The 16,686-nt window shown below is 36.2% G+C and overlaps 1 protein-coding gene across 1 annotated transcript in view; it reads right to left on the bottom strand.

Annotated features, from left to right (window-relative positions):
* The window catches only part of KCNQ1 (potassium voltage-gated channel subfamily Q member 1), a 340,508-nt gene that overhangs the window by 229,970 nt on the left and 93,852 nt on the right, over positions 1-16,686 (bottom strand). Inside the window, exons 7-12 of the mRNA XM_029961027.1 lie at positions 12,304-12,414; positions 9,760-9,855; positions 7,421-7,543; positions 6,420-6,561; positions 3,093-3,158; positions 131-251 (exon numbers count right to left, since the gene is read on the bottom strand). Coding sequence (XP_029816887.1) covers positions 131-251; positions 3,093-3,158; positions 6,420-6,561; positions 7,421-7,543; positions 9,760-9,855; positions 12,304-12,414 — 659 coding nt within the window. The remainder of the gene's footprint in view (positions 1-130; positions 252-3,092; positions 3,159-6,419; positions 6,562-7,420; positions 7,544-9,759; positions 9,856-12,303; positions 12,415-16,686) is intronic.

Genomic DNA, 16,686 nt, shown 5'->3' with positions numbered 1-16,686 from the left:
CTTCAAGGTAAAAAGAGTCTGACGCAAATGTCTGAGATAGCCCTATCAGCTCCATATTTCAGCTCCTCCCACCTGAATTGGCTTCTCTTGTCTAAGTCAACTAATGCACAATTCAACAGCCTTGACTTACTGTGAGATGTGAGTTATTGGGGTCAGCAGTGTCTCACCCTCCAGGTCAAGCTCATCAGCAAAGCTGCTGGTCCTGATGATGGGTCCTGTGTTCACATCTAAAAACGTCGGGCTTTTTTTCACTGTGAAAAAACATGCAGGTAACAGTTAAACCAAGAGCATTTGACTACCACTCATTTGGATCTCTAAAATACTGTACATTTTAACAGAATATTGAAAACTGAAGTTACTACCAAAAGTTGCAGCGTTCATGAAAACCAAAACTTTAACTCTTCTTCTACCCAAAGCAACTCAAGTTCTGGCGAAGATTTAAAACTAATATTTCATTCTTTTTTTTTGTTCACACTCTACCTCATGTTTTAGTTTATAATACCAGATTCTGGTGTGTAATAACTCTAACTAAAGACCAAGAAACCAGGAGTGTAGGCATTATCATGGTGAGCAAGTCAGCTCCTGTCACACACTGTCTGAGCCAGTCTGCTTGCTCCCTCTAAAACTTGGGCAGGAGGATGCCTCATCTTTGGCCTCAGACACAAGACAGGTAGGTGGCAAGATCTTCAGTTCATCCAAGATGAGGTCCTCACTGGGAAGGTTGTTTTATAGAACTTCAGATATCGAAAGTTTTAGGGACAAAGTTATTTGCATGTCATCACTTTCATGCATCCAAGAAATTAAGCAGAGTGTAACAGATTTCATTTTTAAACTCAGGCTCCAAAATTCTGCCAGAGACTAACATTAAGAATAGTAAGTGCTTTTTCCAACATGGTCCTAGCATTTTTTAGTGAAGCCACAAAATCTGCATATAAATAAAACCACTAGTGTGGTTTACATGACTTTAAATGAATTTACAGAGAACAAAAACAGGTTAAATTCTAAATAAATCATAGGCAGATTATGACACCTTCATAGAAACATTTGTCTGTGTAGCTGGCTGGAACATTCAATAAAATAATTATAACGCAGTAATTTATGAAATCTCTACTATATTAAATAAAATACTTTTCATTATAAAAGTAAATAATGCCCCACCAAAATGCCACACAAAAGCTAAAGGAATAAAGCAGAAATAGATAACCTAAATGTAACTGATACTTAATGAGAATAAAAGTGGGGATATCAGGAAACTTTTTTTCAGTTACAACCATTTTACTCCAGTAATAGATATCTTCATATGGCAGAAATGGATTTGAACTTTTACAAATAATAAGAAGACAAAATGTTATTATATCATCAGGCACATGGCTGTCCAAAATCACAAAGGGAAATCTGTTCTCCAGAAATTGTAATAGGAAAGGATGAACTCTGAAATCACAGTTTCAAATAAATAAACAAATAAGACAAGTGCTAAGAGATACAATTATTACAAGCAGGAGCCACTTGCAACACTTAAAACTGAAAATTTTGTTGTTGGTTTTAGGAAGTGTCAGCTTCAATTTTTGGTTTTAGTACCATATTATTTCATCCCTTTGCTGTAGCCAACATACAAGACAGTGGCTGTGAAACAAGCAAAATAATTCCAGATTCAGATATGCTGCAAAATGCCTTTCAAACAGACCTCTTTTAGCTTTCATTAAATTAATTTTCACTGTTTTCATTTATACAAGATATAAATAACTTTCCCAGTTTCTAGGAAAGGAGGACTCACAAACTTCTAAGTTTTCCTGACAGCAAGTGATAAAAACTGCTGAACTTAAAACCATTTCGTGTTTGCTGAAAAGTCACCAAACAGTGTTTATGAGAGATACAATATACACACTACACAAATGGTTCTGCAGAAACAGCTTTTCTTGGATCATTCACAGTTGCTGCTTTTCAGTTTCATGGAAGGGGAGAGAAGGAGTGGCACAATGAAAAAGGAACCAGAACTCATGACTGTGACTCAGCCAATTTGAACAAGCTCTTATCTGAGCATACAGAGATGAACAGCTGATTAGCATGAGGCAAACACAGTATCTCCTTCCCTCTATTTTTAAAATTTCTAAGATCATCGTCACCAAGAAAAGAGCCTTAGTGAGAGCTTCCCTGACACAAAGTGCCTTGAAACAGGGCTCAAGCAAAACACATTATTTTACTTATAAAAATAAATTCATAGTCATTTAAATTTGGAGGAGTCTTTCTTACAAAGCAGTGTTTAAAAAAATTATGTTAAAAAAAGACACTAAATTTCTAAATATGAAGGTTAAAGGGAAAAAAAAAAACCAAAGGAAACTTCGGACACTAATTTCCAATGGATAACAGTGAGTGAACAGAAACATGAAACAGTGTATCAAAGGATGGTTGGTATAATTTAGGGGATCTCCAACTTTATTTTCTCTATTTTGCACAAGAACCCCTGCTTTAAAACAGAAATTCTGAACTTTATGGAAGCATTCAAGGTCAGGTTCTGAGCAACCTGAGCTAGTTGAAGACGTCCCTGCTCATTGCAGGGAGGTTGGGCCACACACCTTTAAAGGTGCCTTCCAACACAAACCATTCTACAATTCTATGAATCTTCAATCAAGGACTATAAACACAATACAAAGAAATTATTGATATTTTTCTGTATTATCAACACAACAATTTTATATACAATGTGACGTGTATGTAGATGCATTTCTGGTAGTGGACTATTTGGATAGAAAGATAGAAAATATTTTACACTTCCTGTTTTGTAAGCACAGACAAAAAAGATAAACATTTTAAAGCATTTTTTCATGGAAAAAAATCTGAGTTTTCATTAATGCATTTACAAAACACCTCTGGTCTGCAGAAAATTACTTTATTTTAACATTTGCAATCTACAACCTGATCAACTTCCAAACGTAAAATTCTACTGAAATGCCCATGCCTTTTTCTGAAAAACAGTTCTATATTTTCCGTGCCACAGTAGACAACTCCAGACAGAGCATTGCAAAGATTTAGTAATTAACAAAGGTGATGGACTGATGGAACATGATGAAACAATGAAATATTATGAGCTTTACCTGGAGAGGAAGGAGCACTGGAAGACTGCTGGTCTGCGGAAAAGGATGGCCAGGAGCGCTGACAATCTGAGTCAGAGTAAAGATGCACATGAAACAGAGATAGAAGAGGGGAAAAAAAAAAAAAAAAAAAGAAAAAAGCTCCAGACAGGCAGCTGAGGAGATGGAGACATACATAAAATACGGTATGTTCTACCTGACACAAAAAAAAAACTGTGGAAAAGAGTTTCTATGAAACTTTACTAGAGTGCACATTAGCAGAATATTAAATTGCCACTGGGGAGGCATCATTGCCTCTCCAAACCCATTCTTTACAACAGTGTCACCTACTGCAAGACATTCCTCCCTACATCCCAGTTCCATTTTGAGGAAAGCAATCTATGTTTGCCCCTTTCTTCCTGACTTTTCTTAGTGTCCAGCCTCATACAGGTCAGACCTCTCTTGCTCTGGTTCCTACTGTTCACAGTGCAGCTATCTTCTGGCCAGATTTCAGGGGTTTGGAGAGTCTCAGTGCAAGTACTACATTGGGGAGTACCATTCTTAAACCACAACAGCATGCTCTTGGGTCTTTGCTGAACTGATAAAGCTGGGAGAAAGCTGGAAATCTTTGGTTGCCCAAGGATACTGACAGGGATGCCAGATGCAGGATTCAGGAATGTGAAAACTGAAGTATAAGTGGGCAGTCCATAAGTTTACTGAATATGAGAAAGTAGCATATGGATATGTGACTAGTCTTTCTGAATTAAAATTAAAGCTGAATGAGCAGCCTTGTATTCTTGTACTTCCTAATTTTTTTTTTCTGAACTTTTGATTTGGCAGCTTCTGTTTTCTGTGTAGGTAACCTTATTGATAGTAAGTACAATTACACTCTCTCCTCTTTATTTCTTTGAGTTGCTGTGAGAACAGTGTTAGGTAATCTCTCAGGTCCACTGAGTTCAGGCTGCCTGGTTAGGAAATACGAACTGAACCTATGATGGTTGGCAAAGCTCCTCTGATATTTCTCCAAGATGAAAGAATTTCTTGTTCATGTAAAACAGGTGACTTGGTGTCTCTTGTTGCTCTCCTGATTTTGTTCCACCATGCTCACCCCCAACAGAGATGCACCTCTTGGAACACAGGAGAAGAGTGGAAACTGGAAAATGGGCAAATCAGGGGGAGTTAAGGAGGTTCAGTTTGTTTTCGCTGTTTTACCACCTTATTTGCACCTGTGTCCCATGTGGGTTCAGAGGAGAAACTGAACCTTGTATTTTCAGACAATTTGATCTAAGCCTGAGCATCCTTGCACCTGATCACCGAAAAGAAGCCTCTATTGTCCTCTGAATCTATTGGATTCAGAGCAGAAAACTTACAGGTGGCTCACAGCACTCTCACTAAATCACAGAGGTCTTTTGCCCAGGCCTAGCTCCAGTCCTACAATCTCTGGGGAACACTCAATTGTTAAGAAAGTGCCTAAGTAAGCACATTAGAAACATCACACGACTACATGGCTGCTTAAGTGATCACAGAATCCAGACAAACAGTAAAATAAATTATTTAATTTATGGGTCCCCATTTGTTCACAAATATCTACAGCACATTTTTACAGCATGTACTTCAGAATGCACAGCATTGGGGCTCAAATCTGAAAGCTTTCTTCCACCTAATCTATTTATTTAAAAATTAATTCTCATCTATATGCTCAGCTAACTACTGGTAAATTATACTTTATTTATAGGCAAATTGGCTTTTTTATTGTTTATATATACATGAGCAATTTTTCTCAAGTATAAGGAACCCACTAGAGATCACCTATTTATATAAATGAGTGCTCACTTTTCTCTTTGTAATGAAACTGTGGGTACAATTGTGATTACAAGCGTTAGAATGTACATTTTTGTCTGTCTACGATCTCCTTGGCTGCAGAAGAGTTTTTAGAAACTATATGGCACTAGACACACATGAAAAGCACTGCAAACATTACACTGTCATAAGCTGGCATGCCATAAATAGAATTATTTTCCTCAACTTACCAAGCAATTTTAACATTCCTGTTTGTCCTGTATACTTGTAACAGTTTAGAGAGTAGAATGCAGATAAAAAAGAAAAAAGATAAGCGTCAGAAGAAATTACAGAAAATCCTTCTACTGAAAGCTATAGAGCTGATTTTTGAAATGGCAGTAGTAGGCTGCCAGCAAATCATATTCTCCTTAATCAGCTTAGAAATTTAATGATAAAAGGTGGAATCTAAGCATTTGTAAGGTGCTTTCATTTGATTGTTTTGAAGAAAGGTGTCTGTACTCAAATTCTGAGACACACTCAGCTCAGTACTTGTCCACCTTTTAACATTTCTACCACGAGACGAAATTTGCAATCATGCCTTAACAGAGGTCAAGAAAGAGTGGAAAAGTATGGATGATGCAGGAAAACGTAAGAGAAGCACACCACAAAAGTACATGGAAAGTGAGACTTTCTGCTGGAATTAAAATATGCCTCATGCCAGCCCACACCGTTATCTTATTTTGAAGGTCATTAAATTTAATCAGGTCAGTCAAATGTTTGAGCAGAAAAAAAACATAAGTACTTAAGGTATCTGCAGTCAATAAAACACATCTTAAAAATTAAACCTTAATCTTGTTGCCAAAATTTGAGCAATACACATTAAAAACTTCTAATAAAGGTACATTTGTAAAAAAGCCACATTGTAAATTCAGACTTAACTTGGAAGTTCATTAGAGCAAAAAGAAATATAAATAAGCTGTTAATTATAAGATGATTATCAAAGTTTTTTCTTTTTTCCTCACACTGTACAATGGTACAGTGTACAGTGACACTTAATACAGATGGATCGACATTTATCTTAAGTACTTCTGCTTTCAAAAGTTGATTCACAGCCTACTCCACTGAGCAGATGGCAGGAGCACATGATGGTTTCATGTAGCAGGCTATGTTCAGTGCAGCCAAGACATGTCAGTCCTTTTTGGTTCAGGTACAAACACAGTACTAACACATCCTGGGTAAATTTCACATGGAAAGGCTAACAGCTAATCTCTGTAGTTTCAATCAGTTGCAGAACTGGGGAATGTGTGCACCAGCCCCAGAGTCAGTAGCTCTTCTGGCAGGCAGAAATGACAAATGATTTGGTTTGTCTGCAGTGGAGCATGCTCATTAAACTGATGGTTAAATCTCATCCAGACAAGCCAGCAATCAAAATCAAAAAGCAAAGTATTCTTCCTTTAGAATGACAAGAGCTTGTTCTGTCCCTCTCCCCTACAGATATTAAAAAGGACCTGTGTGTAAATCTAATAATAGAAGCCATTACAATTACTGGCATTTTATAATGGAACTCCTTACCAGAATTTTCATACGCTTCAAAATTGAAATGAGGTTTCCTGTCCTCCGCCACATGGTCGTAAGTGATGTGTGGTATAGTCAACATCCTATCTGGAGAAGAAGGCCCATTGTCCTTGTCTAACTTAAATTTCTTCTTTTTAACCTAAAAAACCCACATACATTAAATTACTCAAACCAAGCTACATTTAGTTGTCTCTTCAGTAACGTCTTCAATAACAATGCAGTCCCCAATGAGTTATAACCAATTAAAAGAGGTCCTGACCAATTACATTTTCATTATGCTATACTGTGTTTCTCATTATGTTGGCCCCCTCATCCTGCTAAAACTAGAATTCTTCACACTGTCATTACCAAATCCCTTGCCTGCAATAAAAAAAAAAAAATCTGCTAGTTCTGCAGCAGTTCATATAAATCAAACTATTCTAGAATATCTTTACCATTTTATGGATGCAATAAATCATACCCTCAGCAAAAAGCAAATGGATATATTGCTACTGAACTCAGATGACCCTTGGAAATACAAGGGAAGATTTCTGCACAACATCCTCCCCTTCCATCTTGAGATTACTGTGCAATACTTTTACAACAGAGAGGACAGAGTATTACTTAATCTAAAGATTCTGATGAAGTTTTTTTTGTTGCTGTTTTTTAAACAAAATTTTAACTTACGGAATCCGTTTGAATGACTTTTTTTTTTTTCCCTTTCCTTATAGTTTTCCAAATAATAACAGTAAGTTACTGATCGATGAGCCTCAGTTAGGTCATTATTACTCTTTTCCAAACCCACAGATCCATTAAAAAAGTCAAGTTTGGGGAACTGAAGCAAATTAACTTATAGTTTCTGATGTCTATATACCGAAACTGTAAAAACCGAAATGTAAATAAAAATTTGAAACCACATAATAATCTGTAACACAAACAAAACAAATAGTCTCTAGAGCAAATTCAATCTAATTTAAAATTTTTTAATTACTCTAATAGGAAACATTAGTTACTCATACCATCACCGATTTCTTTGGTTTTGGACTGGGTGACAGCAAATGGTAATTCCTGGCAGGTTTTCGAATGTATATTTTCCATGTAGAAGAGTCTGGGTTTTCTGCAGCGTAGCATCTCCATGCAGTCTAGAACAAATGTTTTAAGCAATGGAATAATTAATCAATCACATTAGTACCTCATTGTACAACACAGTAATTTCCAAATATCACGTTAGCCATTCTTTGTTTATTTTTATTCTTGAATTTGCCCACTGGAAACATAAACTCAGCATGGTTTAGAACCCTTATTTAGTAAACACAAACCACACAGTTAGAACTGGGCAAACCGGAAAGAAAGATCAGTCTTTTCAAGTGCAATTTTGTTCTCATTAGCAACAAACAAATAACGAGAGAGAACTCTAGACTGGATTCAACTTCTTACTCTGCCCCAGTTTCCCTACCTGACTTCCAGCATTTTACCTATTGCATTCTGTGTTTCAGGCTCTTACTCAGAAAGAAACAAGAATTGTTTTTCCATGCCTCACAAGAGTACTTCCAGGAAAAAAAAAGGAATTGTGATGTGATCAGTAGGGCTGTATTCATATGAAGAAATGAACCTGATGGCACAATGGAATAGTACCAGTGGCTAACTAGGAACCAAAACCCAAAACCAATCCTCTCTCTTGCCAGCCACAATGATTAAAGTACCACATTCTAAGACAAAAAGGAGGAAAAGCCGAGCTAGGAAACAAGAACAACACGAGACAAAACACTACTGTATTCTTTCTTAAATGTCTAAACATATCTGAGTTGAATAACAGTTACTCTCCAAATTAAAAAGGCAGATCCCCACTTGCACACTACATAAAAAAAGGACACGTATACACAAACAAAATCTTGAGGAGGAAAGGCCAGAAAATGCCAGATGAAAGAAACAAAGTAGGGTAGAATGACAGAGGAAAACAGAGAGCAGCTGGAAAGTAAAGGATCAGACAATCACCATATAATTCCCTCCATGGTTAATAGGACACTGGAAGAAACAACTGGCCTCTAGAAGAAAACAAGAAGGAATACAGGGAAAGAAAATCACTCATCTGAGATGTTCTCATCTTGTACTTATTTTGTAAACATCTTGGTTCAAGAATAATCTTTTTAAAAGTTATTTGTAGAACATTTATTACATTGGGCTTTCAGAAATTCAAGACTATGATTAAATCATAATTACTACTATTAAGAGCAGGTAGTCAGCAAGTCATTGTCTGTCCTCTACTCCTCCTTAACATTTCTGATGGAGGCAAGTACAACATTCTGGACATGAAGTCTCAGGTTTCCCAATAATTCGGTGTCGATTTCCCAAAAGAATCAGTGGGAACACTAAAAAAATCCATTCTTTATAAAACCATACGATACGAGTCTCACAATTTTTGGCTAATCTCTGGCTATAACCAGAGTCTTTTTCACATTAACTCTGGAACTGTTTAGTTTAAAGCATAAACTTTACAGTTAGCTACTGTTTCCATAAAGATCATGACCTGGAAATCCACACTGACTCATGAAGCCAGAAAAATAAGTCATATGAGAATGCAAAAATGGTATGGCTTAGGTGTACATCTAGTTTTCTTTTAAATTTGATCTCTGTGCTTCTAAAGCTATATGCAGATACTGAGCAGAGGGAGGAAAAGATTAGAAAAACCTAGAATGAAATAATATTAATACTTCTACAGGGTGCAATGCTGGCTCCAAGGAACTAAAGGATAAAATCTCATTGAGCATACTGACACTGAACTGCACCTGCATTTATAACAGCGGGATCAATATTTTCCTGCCTGTAAGTTATCCTACGTGAAAAGGTTGATTTTGCAGAATCCCAGTGGTTCTCAGCCACCTATCCTGGAGCTGAAAAGTCCAAACAAGACTTCCTATTTACCATTCTCACTTATTTCTCCTAAATTTGAGATTTTTAAGAATTTATTTGTCCCAAGGAAACCGAAACATATTTGACATTTGTCTTTACAAGCAGCAACTTCTTAAAAGTACAGTTTTACACGAAGTCTCCTTTCTGTTTTTTCACTACCACAAGCATGATAATTCATAACTTTGTCCCCAGGTAAATTGTTTAATAATTACTGGGTAACCTTCAGTTTTGATTTTAACCACCTGAATTAAACAGTTTGCACTAATTTGGAAGTGTATTTTTTTGCTCATTAGTTTACATTAAAGGCTGGATTTCCAAAACTTGCATCTGTAACTCCTGTACAGTTTTTAATGGGAATCAGGCATGGAAAAAGTGCCAACGGTTTGGGGGAAAAAAAGTATTATAAATGGAAAGAAATGACTGTATGCAATATGCAGGAACTCAGTACCTGTATGAGTGAGGCAGCAGCTGGAATTTGACGGTTGAAATGTTTCTGTCTTTGTTTCTGTTGTACCTTTAGGGCAAAGCCTGAACCAAGAATTCCCTGTGGAAAGAAAACACACTTTTTTTTATTTTATTTTTTTAAGGGTAGGAAAGAACCACACATAAGCTTGCCAAATTTTGTTGTATTAATAAACTTCTATTCAGCATCATAAAATCCAACTAATTATTTAGAGGAAATGACTTAATACAGCAAAGTTTTTAGACTCAGTTATTATTACTTGTTGAAACGAACAGTGAATGCTACCATGCTCTGATGCAAAGCCTGTTGGATTCAGCTCCTAAAGAGGAAGCAGAAATTATATTTCATACCCTCTAAAAGCCTCACAAATGCTTGTGAAGGGGAATAACAGAATAGGGAAAAATATCAACCTGATGTGCTTAACTTCATTTTTATGAGAAAGTAAGCTTTGGTATGGCATGATTCAGGTCATGTGGTATGGTAATTTCTATTTCCATATGTTAATCCATGGTGGGAGGGGAGGAGAGAGGATGAAGAAGAGGAAAATGCATATTTCAAAATGGTCAGAACTTCAGTGAGTTTGACATAAGCCCACCTAATTCACTCTCAGGACAAGGACTAACAGCTTTGGATGGTGTACCACCTGAACTAGACTCCAAATGTAGTGCAGCTATGAAGTCCAAATTTAAGTAAAGACCAAGTCATTTATGTAGTCATTTGCACAGTTATAGACATATTTAACACAAGTTTTACTAACACAGGTAAAAATGAAATCTTCTATAAATCAGCTTACATGATTACACCTACTCATAATTCTTTTTCTACATATAGCAGAAGGATCAGAGCAGCCAGGGATCTTGGTTCAACCTCTAAGAACTGTATTAATCATCAAGTATTTTGAAAGGAACAAGAAATGCCCTTCCTCTTACGTTCATTTAGTAAAGATCAAAGAGGTAATGATGCTCAAACATCACATATTTGGGAAATGAAGGATCATTTCTAGATCCAGAAGCCATACCAGTTGCATTTAGCCACAACAATTACTTTTGACTGTGATCTCAGCCAGATCCCCTTACTTAAAATGGCAACGAGACAGCATGCAACAGATCTTCAAACCCTAAATTCCCCCCTTGGGCCAACTCACAAGAACAACTTGATTCAGTAAAGAAAATCCCACTGATAAAGGGGTGTTTGTTGTTGTTTTGCTTCAACAAAGATTAGGGAAATCTGACAGGCAAACATAAAGCACGGCTGTGAAGGCATGGCTGCCACACAATCATTTATAAAACTCCTTTGTTGGCATTCAAGTCTGATTTTAAAAACCCTACCAAAACAAACAAATAAACACACCACCACCACTCTTCAGTCAAAAAAAGTAGCTTTGGGCATTTTTCATACAAATAATTTCATTTACCAGATCTCTCTTCTAAAATAAATGTGAAAGATATTAGAATGAGGAGGGGAGAAACATACGCTCTAATAGCAAATTGATGCTGGAGAGTTTAAAAAACTACACTTAATTATCCTCCTCTGCAAAAGGTTATGTACCTTTAAAGTAAGTAACTAATTTAAAAAAGCCACTGGAATTTTAGTAGCTATTATTTCACATTGTGAAGAATTTTTGTGAAGGTACTGGCGTAAAGGTATTCTCGTCCACCTTGTACTATCCCCACTACTTCTCTACCACAACTACACAAATATCTGCAAACACAATCGTCCTTGTCACTGAACTGAAAAACCTGCAGAAAAAAAAATCATTTTAACCACAAGTTTCAGGTGGCACAAACATTTTAAAAACACAATTCAGGGATATTGCTGAATTAGTGAAAAACATACCCTTAACTACCCTTGGCACTGAATATTTGTGTTTTCAAACCACAGCTTAGGTTTTGCTGACTGTGAATTTACCCTTGGTACTCAAGTGCCTTGTTTCTTGTTTGAAAGTATTTGGGAACCTGTTTTCAGTGCAAACAAAGTGCCATAACAGTTTTAAAAGGTCAGCTCTAGGTCACTTTTGAAAATGGGACTTTGGTCATGAACAGATGCTAATTTGGCAAAGAACTGCATCAGTGTCCCTAGCTGCTGATTGTTGTCTCTCTGCCAGTGACACCTTTTAGTCAGCTTTTCTAGAAGGAGGATGTGTATGAGAACTCTACAGTTCACCTTGGACCTAATCAATTGAGTAAACTATGAGGGAATGCCTTAAAAAGCCAAAACATCGCCAAGTCGCTGAGTCTAGAAGTAATTAGAAATAACTTCCTTTACACTTCTGAGATGGGCAGAAACAGTACTTTGAATTAAACATCTTTTTCTCAAAGACATCCCAAACCTAGTGTTGCATACAAATACACTGCATATTTACTTAGTTACTTTCTACAAGCACATAGATTTCAAATACAATATAAAATTTTAATACAAAGCTTTCATGACATCAGATTAAACAAAAGGTTAAAGAATCAGTAACAAAAGTTTCCTCTGATGACTAATGAGTCAACGCCAAACTGACAGCAAAAGTGAAAGATAACCTACCGCAGGTAGTGCAAAAAATGAAATTGCAAATACTGAAAAACAAGATGCAATGGTCTTTCCTATCCAAGTCTGAGGCACTTTATCTCCATAGCCAATAGTTGTAACAGTCACCTGCAAAGAGAAATATAGAGAGTATTACAGCAAGTATTAACATGGCAGTTTTGGGTTGTTGTTCTCTCTTCCTTTTGTATGTATTTTAAAGAAACATTAGCTACATTCCTAACTCTCCCAGTGACACACTGTGTGAGACTAATGAAGGTATCTCTTCTTTCCTGGTTTGCTTCCCCATCTAATACCAGTTGGAAAAACATAAAGGAAGTTGAATTACAACAAGATACACGTTTAAAATCTTCCAAAGTAAAACCATTAGTTTATGTCTTCATGGCTGAGGCAACTGTACAGCATATGAAGTTACTGGGATATAGGCTGCCTGCCCATGTCACAGACTTTCCTAAGGGAAAGGCTGCCAACAGTTCTGAACTGGTGATTTTGTTTATGGGCATGAGATGTTTGCTGAAAGTATTACAGGGCTGTTGCATAAAAAGAGCAAACACATACTGTAACCATGCACTATGCCTGGGGTCAGACATCAAGCGTTCTAGAGATAATATTAGTATAAATAGCAAGAGAAGCTGAAAAATTTCCATGTAGTAAAGATCCTGAAAACAGTCTCATGAATCACCAATTCATATAAAACACTGAGAGCAAGAACAGATAATTTAAAGCACACATGCAGGAAACATCTGCTGAGTTTTGCCTTTCAAAACACTGAAGCAAAGATTACCACCACAGTGATGCAGCATAGCAAGGCTTAATGAGTAATTATTTGCATGAGCTCAAGGAAAGAATGTATTTGTTTGAAGCAGAAGGATACATCTGGCATCTGAGAGCAATTTAAATTCACCTATTCCACCAGCTATTTCTGAATTTGGAAACTGGAGAGATTTTTATCTGTGACTTCGAAGAAGGCTAACTAGATCAGAGCATGGGAAACCACACTCTAAAGCAGTTGAAGCTCAAGCTCACCTCAATTACTGGCTGCTCAGACTTTCTTCTGACAATATGGGTCTCCAGCTGCCCAGGACACAGAAGTTTGTCCCACAGTAACATACACAGGCCATTCCCACCCTGTCCTGCAGCTAGCTCACCTACCTGTCTGCTCTAACACACACTACTCAGCACCTGCAGAAATGCAGGCAATGCCCAGGGCAACATCTCTACTTGAGGACAGAAGGGCAGATTTATATAAACAACAAGATGGTTGTTTAGGGGGTGAAGGGATGCAGAACTTGTCTTTGGGGAAATAAAAGCTCATGACAAGAACTTCAGGGAAGGTATGGCTGTCACCCACTTTAACAATTCTCCATTCCTACTAGAAGATGAGAGGAAAATCCTGCGTATGTAAATTTTGACCTGGGATGTACCTCAAACACACAAAACAAGCCATCCATACTTGAACTGTCCACCCTCCTCTAAGCAAAATCATTATGTGTCAGCCAAACACATGACAAAGGGGCAGCTTTAGCTGCTTGAGGTGGTGATGTTTATTGCAAGTTTATTGCCAGTTGCTGATACTCAAAATATTCAAGAATTGGTTTTTAATTTTTAATACAAGTTTTTTAAATATGGTTTATTTACAAAACTGTTTCATACTCTACAGAAGTACTTCAAATAAGGTAAGTACCCAAGTTCCTTTGCTTGTATTCCCCAAAATTGTTATTAAAATACCACTTTAATTTAAGTCCTGATGAGGGGCTGAAGGGGCAATGTTATCTCCTTACCTACATAAGAGGGTGGTTTAAAAAAAATTCCGAAGTCTAATTACAATTTCACATTCAAAAATACAGTATAAAAAAAGGAAATATAATTATAGGAAAAGTTATGGCTGCCAAGACCTTCTTACAGAAAAGATTATTACAGAAAATCGTTGTTTATTCCCTCATTTTTGAAAAAAAATTATAAACCCTTTTAACTGAAAAATTTTACCAACTATTCTGTGTTACAGTCTTCAAATCATGTTAATTAAGTAGAAATGTAAAAATAAATAGGTGCTTTTGAGGTGACTAAAGTATAACTGAAGAATAATTCATATACATATAAGAAATGATTGTCTCCCCTTTGCCACCACACCCCTGCCAATCCCTTCTGAATTGGTCTATGTGAATCATCAGTGACACAAAAAAAGTATTTCCTGTGATGTTTGTTTAGGAGGGTTTTTAAAAAACATCTTGGAAATTAGGTTGCAAATTAAAGTGTGCATTTAATTTAACATTTTCCTCTGCCCTCTTAACTCTAAACCATCTACAAATTCATTGTAGACCATTTTCTTTTCCCCCAAAATACATGCTGCTGAAACCTTGCATGCCGAGTTTCTGCCCTAAATGATTTTTTAGAGCCAGATTATAACCTCCTAAAGAGTACAATACTAATTTTACAATTATAAAATAAGATATTATAATGGAAACACTGACTCAAATTCCACTCTAGCATAGTAAACATGTTGGCATAATGAAATTAAATTGATACAAGAGCTCACACATTAAATTTCATTGAAAAGTAACATGTAAAACAATTGTTTTAATTAGGAACAAAATCATTTTCATCCACTGACTATTTTAGAACTTTGATCAGATGAACATCATCACAGACTTTGGTATTAAGACTAATGTTGTTCCTATTAAATATGCATCAATAGTCTGAAGGAGAGAATATGAAGCAAAAACCCACACAGGAAGAAGAAATAGTAATGTTCATCTGCACTGAATGGGGAAGGGATTTTAATCTAGGTTATATCAGCCTAAAGTGAGTACAGGAAATTATCAGGTAAGTAAGGATATTCTGTTGATGAAATCCTTACTGTGTGCCTTGCAAAATTTTGGATAGTTACATAGCTATAAAATAGAAGAATGCATGATTTTGAGATATTAAAAAGGCAGACAACACAGCACTGAGGAAGTAAACACAAGGTTAAGGATTAAAAAAGCCAAGCATTAAAGCAAATGAGGGAAAGTCACCTAATAGAAAATACCTTATCTACTTCATTTCTAAATTTACAGTACTGCAACTTCAAAATCAATTGCAATAGATATTGCTCTGCATACCAGACACGACTCAGAATTTTCTGATCCACTTAAAATACCTATCTTGATTAAAGCAAATAATACAAGAGCAACATTCAGTCATATACCAGAAACATTGACCAGCTCCCCGACTCCATTTCAACTGAACTACAGTAAATTTCAGAACAGTCTGAATGCTCTTCTGTACACCTAGGTGTTACAAACACATTAGAAGCCCATTTCTTGACATCTTATTCAGTCAACTGCATTCATGCAGGTTGAATATAATGTACAAACTTTCCAAGCTGCTGAAACCCTGGCAGCACAAGTGCAAACAGATTGATGTCCTGCATTTATTTTCCTGTGAAGTATGCTATATAAAGCTAAAAAAACCCCTACTGATCTTTCTGGATTTTGAATTCTTTTCCAAACGGCAATATTCTTCTTCCTTGTACACATAAAGATGCTCATGATAAGAACAGATTCACACAACTGAAATTCTTCTTTCTGATCCCAGTCACCTCTATGTGCATTGCAGCACTCTGAGAAAATACAAGCTACATCCTTCAAATGAACAAGCTAAGAGACTGTTCTACAGGTCACAAATATTTTGAAACACTGGAATTAAAATTGCAATGCAAAGCTGGAAAAAGGACTTCCTTGTCACTACAATTACAAACATGTGAAGGAAATGTTTGGATTCTTCTTGTCCTTAAAATATCAAAGTCACTTTCATGCAGTTATCATTGCAGGCTCACACCATCGTTTTCGATGCAACTGAAGTACATGAATGAGACATAACCACATCTGAAGGACACTGAAACACTTCTAATAACTTAGGATATGGAATGAAATGGAACTGCACATCCAGTTGCAAACACAACCAATAGAGTACATTAACTTCAGTGTCATGTCTCTCTAATAATATATCCTCAGTTTTGCCTAAACATTGCTTTTGGATCTTAGTTTAATACCTCCTCAAGGTGTCATTTTCAGTCATTGCCAGTTCCAAACAAATTATTGATCACTCTAAATCTCCTAATCAAAAGATGGCCCAAACTAAACATCTATACTTGTGAGATCACAGAGATAAACAAGAAGAGTCTTTCAAAAGACCCATTTCAACAGGAGCACAACTTGTGCTAATTACTGAAATTTAAATGAAAGCTAAATTCTTTTATTATCATTATTTTTTCTAGATTCCAACATGGAAAATTATCTCTATTTTGAAATACTTTGTTTCATCAAATGAAAAACAACTGTTAATTCTGTATTATTCTAGATAAAATGTTTGTTCCTACCTCCTTGTTATCTTTTGATAGAG

Source organism: Manacus vitellinus, unplaced genomic scaffold, assembly GCF_001715985.3.
Source record: "Manacus vitellinus isolate BGI_N305 unplaced genomic scaffold, ASM171598v3 scaffold_30_pilon, whole genome shotgun sequence".
In the NCBI taxonomy this organism is placed as follows: domain Eukaryota; kingdom Metazoa; phylum Chordata; class Aves; order Passeriformes; family Pipridae; genus Manacus; species Manacus vitellinus.
This window is presented reverse-complemented; position numbering and strand designations above follow the sequence as displayed.